The sequence below is a fragment of the Mastomys coucha genome, unplaced genomic scaffold, assembly GCF_008632895.1.
Source record: "Mastomys coucha isolate ucsf_1 unplaced genomic scaffold, UCSF_Mcou_1 pScaffold20, whole genome shotgun sequence".
Lineage (NCBI taxonomy): Eukaryota > Metazoa > Chordata > Mammalia > Rodentia > Muridae > Mastomys > Mastomys coucha.
The window spans coordinates 18,748,861-18,755,707 of NW_022196903.1; the positions used below are offsets into that span (position 1 = coordinate 18,748,861).

A 6,847-nucleotide genomic window follows, 5' to 3' on the forward strand; every position below is an offset into this window, starting at 1 on the left:
TTCTAAGAGACACAGGTAGATGAAATCCTGCCCAATACACAACTTTGTTTTGCTCAAATTAACCAACAAGTCCTACCTATCTTTTGAACCTGAAATTAGTTCTGCCTTTTTGTTGGACATTAGGTTGAAGAGCCCAGACCCTCTTAGTGGAATGCACTTTTTACACTGCTAAGTTACTAAACTTGACTAAATCACTTCAGCAACTCTTTCTCCTCACAGTAATAAAAACGATCAAACTCTTTCCCATTTTTTCTATTTGAATTCTAGAATTTGGCTTTGGAGGTCTTAAAGTGTTAAGCTGAGAAAAATATAAATTGTTGAAAATTCATTTTATTTAAGAGTTCAGAGCTGGCTGTGGTGGCACATGACTTTAATCCCAGCACTCGGGAGGTAAAGGCTGGGGAATCTCTGAGTTTGAGGCCAGCCTGGTCTACAGAGTGAGTTCTAGGACAGCCATAGCTACAAAGTGAGACTGTCTTGAAAACAAAACAAAACAAAACAACACTAAACAAAACAACAACAGAAAAACAAGTTCAGCCTTGGGTTCTGAACTGGTTTCTTCCCAGTACTGGAGAGAAAGAACCTTAGCAGCAACAATTGCTCACTGTGTTAGGCCACGGTGGTACCCAGGTGAGAAGCTACTCACCTCTTGGTTTTCCAAGTACTGTTTCATTCCAGTACTGAATTTAGTTCCCACTCACTTTTTTACTAGATAAATCTCACATGCCTCCCATCAAAACGTGCCCATCCCTGTGTTATATCTGATGTAACCTTTAGTTTTTATAGATTCTATGAAAGGTTAACCATTTCTAGAGACCCGAACACCAGGTATGAGTCCAGATGTATAGAAAAAACATTTAAGAAATATTCTTCCCAACTCAGGTATAGTGTGACAGGGCACAGCAGCGCAGAGTTTCCTCCATCTTGTACTCTTGCTGAGGCCACTTCGGGTTTAACTAGAATTTCATCTCCTTGATGGAGAATCCTGTGGAAATTACACAATTTTGTTCTAGGACCTAAGGCCAAGATGTCTCAGTTAATTCTCCTTAGTGTCTGTTAAACTGTTGTGTAAGCCTTCCCTGCAGCTTCTGAATGACAAGACGTGGTACCCTCCCCACTCCCACTCCCATTTTTAAAAGCATGTGTGAGGTGACACTTAGGTCCTGAGAACTTGTGTGCAGTCCCAGACAGCTGTAATAAAGACTTCCAAATGTCTATAAACTGTGTCTGAGTGGTTCCTTTTGGTGCATTTCCCATAATAATAATATGATATCAACGCAAATAATAACCAACACCATTCATTGCTGAGACAGTTATATTAACTGAATACCCATTCATAGACATGATAATAGATTTGCAATATAAACAACTTACTTAGGTCATTTTTTTTCCCCCAAGAAAACTCCATGTGAATGCCTGATATCTTGCTTTCTCTGACAGACAGACAGAGGTGATAGATTGAAATGAAGTCCAATGATTGGAGGGAAGAACATTTTAAACACTCACCCACTATGCTTCATGTGTGGTGGTTTATCCATGCGCACTGCCAATTTGATCTTTAAGTCCGAGTCCTGACTGTTCTTGGGCACTATCATCCGGTGTAATTCTGCCGACTTGGAGCTATTAGAAGTTGGGTATAAAACCACCTATAAGCAACAAAAAAGAAAACCTCTGAGTATGATACAGAGTCCCTGGGAATTGGAACTAAAACCTTCTTGTGCATTTCCTACATGAAAAGGAGGTATTCATGCCCAGGTGTGTGTGTAATGGTCCCCTGTGCTCCCCCACCATAGCAGGTGGATTTTCCATACAGATTTATTTATTTTTGACAAGTACGTGTTTTCATATTATCACATAATGAGTGTTCTTTCTGTGTCACTTCATAATGAATTAATAGCACAATATGTGGCATTTGAGCTGACAGTTGAAAACTACTTAATGGACACCTATAATTTCAACATTGCCCTAAGCAACTCAGGGCATAGAAGTTGAGAAAGAAAAATTCTTTGAAATTACAGAAGCAAACACAAAAAGCAAAACCAATTATCGAAGCTGTACAAATATGTCTTGTATTTTAATATCTTCGTTGTAGATGGTATTAAAGGAAATCAACTCCATTACAGGTAGAGAAGAATGCTCATAACATGTTGTCACTTCTAGTTTAGTACCAAAGACTATATTCCTGACAGCCTATTGTCAGAATTATCAAGATGACATTATAACTGAAACAAAGTAATATGATAATCAAAGTGCCAAATTAACACGTGATTATCTGATAACACCTCACTTTCCTAAGAAGTCTGCTCCTCTGATGTTGCATGCCATATCAGGGAACTCATCCTTCTCCCTTTCATATGATCTACACTCATTCTGAACACAGCTATAGCTAAGATTTAGCAGGCATGTTGCAACAGAAGGGCTATATAGTTTGAAAGACAAAAGAGGCATGAGGCCCAGCACACCATGACCTAAGATTCACCTGAATCCTAAAGCATAAGGAAAAATATATGAACCTGAAGTTTAGATAAAAACAAACAAAAAAAATCATAAATCTTCAATGAATCGACAGGTTAGTGAAAATACCTTTAAAGCAAGAACAAAGGGTGTTTTTCGTTCTCCAAAGTTGTATTTTTTTTTCAATTCTACATGTAAGTGGATATACTCTGGAAAAATCTGCAAGCAAGGCTTTCTTTTTCTCTAGGAAACATAGCATAGCCATAAAATGCCTCAAACTATTCTCAGCTTGCTACTTTCTAACTGTACATATTATGCTGCATCTTTGTTCAAGGCTCTCCTAAAGACCATGTCTACAGACTCCAGCGTACAAATGACATCCAAGAAGAGCCTAAAGGTATTCTAGATGCTTTCAGAATTATGACCACACTCTAAAATTCACCCATTTCAACTGCTAGAATAGGCAATGAGATACTAAACAGTTTATTTTGATTTTAAAAAAAAACATGTGGGTAGCTTTTGGTTCAAAACAGTAGAAAAAGAAATACCATAATCAAATAAAAGGAGAACTAAAAATGAGAGACTAAGGCAGAGGGTCATTGTAATATTCCTATCAAGTCTGGAATGCTTTCCTACATTCCTACCCTTCCTTTCTTAAAATGTTAATTTGGCATAAGTAAATTGACTGTAAATTGTTTAATTCTTTCTTCTGTGTTTATAAAAAAGTCCCAATTTTAAATCACATTTTTTTTTGGTGGGTATGGGTACTTCTGATTGAAGTCAGCAGAAGGATTCATTGTTCAGTTTACTTTTCAATGAATAACTTTTGTTTCATTTGTGAGAAACAAAGCAAGAAGGAAAAATGTGTGTGGCTAAGCAGCATGAAGAAGCTCAGGGTCTTTGATCCCAGAATAGCCAGCACTGTTAGTATCACGTTCCCCTACTACCATTCAGTCCCCAGATCAAGCCATCAGATACTGAGTTTGTTAATCTTGTGACATATTTGTCGCCGTATGTTTGACTTGTTTGGTCATAAAAAACGCTATTTGTGTTACATCCCCTCCAGATTCTGTTAAGCAAGGTGTCCTTTCCTTATTGAATGACCTAAGCTCTTTTGTCATGAATAAACTGGCTGTTAAGGTTGGAGGAATAGTTCAGCAGTAGAGTACCCATTAAACATGGACAAAGCCTGGAATTTCATTCCCAGCTCCACAATTAGATTAGATTAGAAACATAAACACAGCTGGGAATGCTGGCTAATGCCTATAATACCAGCATTCGAGAGGCAGAGGCAGGAAGAGCATACCCAAGCTGGAGGCCAGCCAGGACTACATAGTCAATTTCAAGCAAGACAGGTCTACACAGCAAGACCTTGCCTAAAGAAAAAATACAAACAAAACCAAAACCACATAAATGACCACAAATAAAAGGACTTCATTGTGACAGACAGTTCTGTTGTCATTCCATATTCCTATCCCTTTGGGGCACTGGCCTTTTGATTTCAAAGCCCAGACATGGCTTTTGTTTTTCTGGACAAATGGTCAGTTAAAAGTATAATCATTGACGTGTAAAAATGGAGTCATATTCATAGGAAATATGTTTCTAAGAAACATATCTGGCAAATTGTCTCTGAACTATTTTAACACTGGTCTGCAAATAGTCCTTGGATTTCCGAATTGAGTAAAAAGAGAGGTATTCCTTGGGGGAATTGTTCATGAATATTAGTCATGAGCTACAGGTCAACAAAGAAGAGGCTCCCAAGGTGCAGAGAGCTCTGAGGGCAGAATATAGGGCAGAGTGGTTGTTTCCAGTCCACAGCACTGGTGTAACAAGAGGTCTTGACCACTTCCTATAGAAGCAGTCTTCACAGTCTACTGGCTGAATTTGACTGCTGTTCCTGGACAGGCACTATTTATTTTTTTCATCTTTCTTTTTTTTAATTGGATATTTTATTTATTTATATTTCAAATGTTATCCTTTTTCCAGGTTTCCCTTCATCAAGCCCCCCCCCCCCCCCCCCCCCCCCCCCCCCCCCCCCCCGTCCCATTCCCCTCCCTCTGCTCCTATGAGGGTACTCCCCCACCAACCACCCATTCCCACCTCCTCGCCCTCATATTCTCCTACACTGGGGCATAAACCTTCACAAGACCAAGGGCCTCTCCTCCTATTGATGTCAGACAAGGCTATCCTCTGCTACATATGCAGCTGGAGCCATGGGTCCCTCCATGTGTATTCTTTAGTTGGTGGTTTAGTCCCTGGGAGCTCTAGGGGGTCTGGTTGGTTGATATTGTTCTTCCTATTGGTTGCAAACCCCTTCAGCTCCTTTAGTCCTTTCTCTACCTCCTCCACTGGGGACCCTATGCTCAGTCCAATGGCTGGCTACGAGTATCCACATCTATATTTGTTAGGCTCTAGCAAAGCCTCCCAGGAGACAGCTCTATCAGGCTCCTATCAGCAAACACTTCTTGGCATCAGCAGTAATAGTGTCTGGGTTTAATGACTGTATATAGGATGGGTCCTCAGGTAGGGCAGTCTCTGGATGGCCTTTCCTTCAGTCTCTGCTCTACACTTTGGTATGGCTCTCTTTTTCTTACCCTTCCGGTAGATTAAGGTTTGTGCTAGGGAAGGGTGGAGTGGGAAGAGAAGGTGAGGTTGCAGCATGGACTTTTTCATGGGTGCATAGGCTTCCAAGAGCTGTAAGCAAGCCCCATGCAGATGTTGGACTGGGTGAAATGAAAAGATGGGACGCTGTGCTATTTTCCCCGAGTGAAAAATGAATGTTTCCCATATGGGGTAGGTGGTGATGGTGGCGATGGAGTTATGAGGTAGCTAGAGGGTAAGCATGGTTAATCTAGTAACTCCACTGGAATTAACGCATTCACTAGCAGATAGCTACTGCAGGGGAGCAGCCAGTCAGCAAAGAGCCATGCTTCCTGGTTTCTTTTGCATCTCAATGTTAAAAGTTCTAGCTAATGACTTGAGAGCAAAGAGAACAACATCTCACTTTGAAGTAAGGTGACTAAGATACACTTTCTTTATTCTTCTCTGTTCACCAAATGCAGAGAAGCACTGATGGCCACCGCAGGAAGTGGGAGAGATAAAATGGGAGAAACTAACCCCTAAATGACCATGTGGAAGAAAGGACCTCTCCTGTGTGAATACCAAAATGTATTCCCAAGCTTGTTATATACAGCATTTAGTAGTCTTATCTTAAATATTAAGATGATATTTTGCTTCATGAAATTTTCACCGTAAATACATGCTTAAAGAATTGCTTTCCATGATAAGTCAGACTCAAAAGTTCATTAGCTCAATAGTATATAAGTCATAGGAAAGTTCAATAATTCATGTGTTAAGTCAAATTCAATTGTTCAATAGTTCATACACAAGGGGGCATGTTTTATGTTAGTCATCATAGTGACCAGAATATTTAAAAGATTTAAAAAATACACTTTTCACATTCTAAATACATGCCTAAATTAAATTCTAGTTCTGTACAAAATAATTTCACTCACAAACATTTTTGTTTTTTGCTATTTATTCCTTTTAACCCTACTCTTTCTGTCTTGATCTCTCTCTCTCTCTCTCTCTCTCTCTCTCTCTCTCTCTCTCTCTCTCTCTAAATATATATATATATATATATCCACCAACACTATAAATGTCTTGCAGTTAACATGTCACAAAAATGTTATGGTGTTTTATCTTAAGGCAACATATCTTCTCACAATAAATGGCAACTAGACTTGCAATTTTGTTAAAAATGTACTAAGAACACAAGATTCTTAAAGCTTAAAAAACTGTCAAATTAAATATTCAAAACAAGTTAAGATATAAAATCCAAATGTCACAAACACATATTTGCAGTAATACAGAGTTCATAAGGATGCTCCTCTTAAAGTCCACTAACATGGTTCTTCCAAAACTTTCTCTTTGATTCAGACAGCTTGATTAAAGACAGATCCAAGCCACATTCATCTCTATGTTTAGCTTATTAGATTTTATGACCAGAACACACAGGACAAACAAGTACACACACACACACACACACACACACACACACACACACACACACACACCACTGAATGAAGAAAAGTTAGAAGGTAGAGGGGTTAGATAAAGGATTCTTGTCATATTCTAGCATTTCTTCATAGATAGTTGTTTTTTATATTTGGGAGTCTGAAAGAATATAAGATTGACAAAGCAGACACAAGTGGGAGATGAGAAGCACAGGTGGACCATGCTGGAACTCAGCAGTGGGGCCTGGGCAAAGGCTCCCAGCTGGGGTGTTGGCACTCTTTTTTTTGTTGTTGTTGTTTGTTTGTTTGTTTTATTTTCTTTATTTACATGTAAATTTCTCCATTCCCAGTTTCCCCTCCAAAAAACAAAGAAACAA

At 39.1% G+C, this 6,847-nt stretch overlaps 1 protein-coding gene across 24 annotated transcripts in view; it reads right to left on the reverse strand.

Moving 5' to 3' along the window:
• The window catches only part of Cadps2 (calcium dependent secretion activator 2), a 529,581-nt gene that overhangs the window by 211,394 nt on the left and 311,340 nt on the right, over window positions 1-6,847 (reverse strand). For all 24 annotated transcript variants that reach the window (XM_031381287.1, XM_031381283.1, XM_031381275.1 and 21 more), the window contains one exon: window positions 1,507-1,646. In XM_031381287.1, the coding sequence (XP_031237147.1) occupies window positions 1,507-1,646 (140 nt within the window). The remainder of the gene's footprint in view (window positions 1-1,506; window positions 1,647-6,847) is intronic.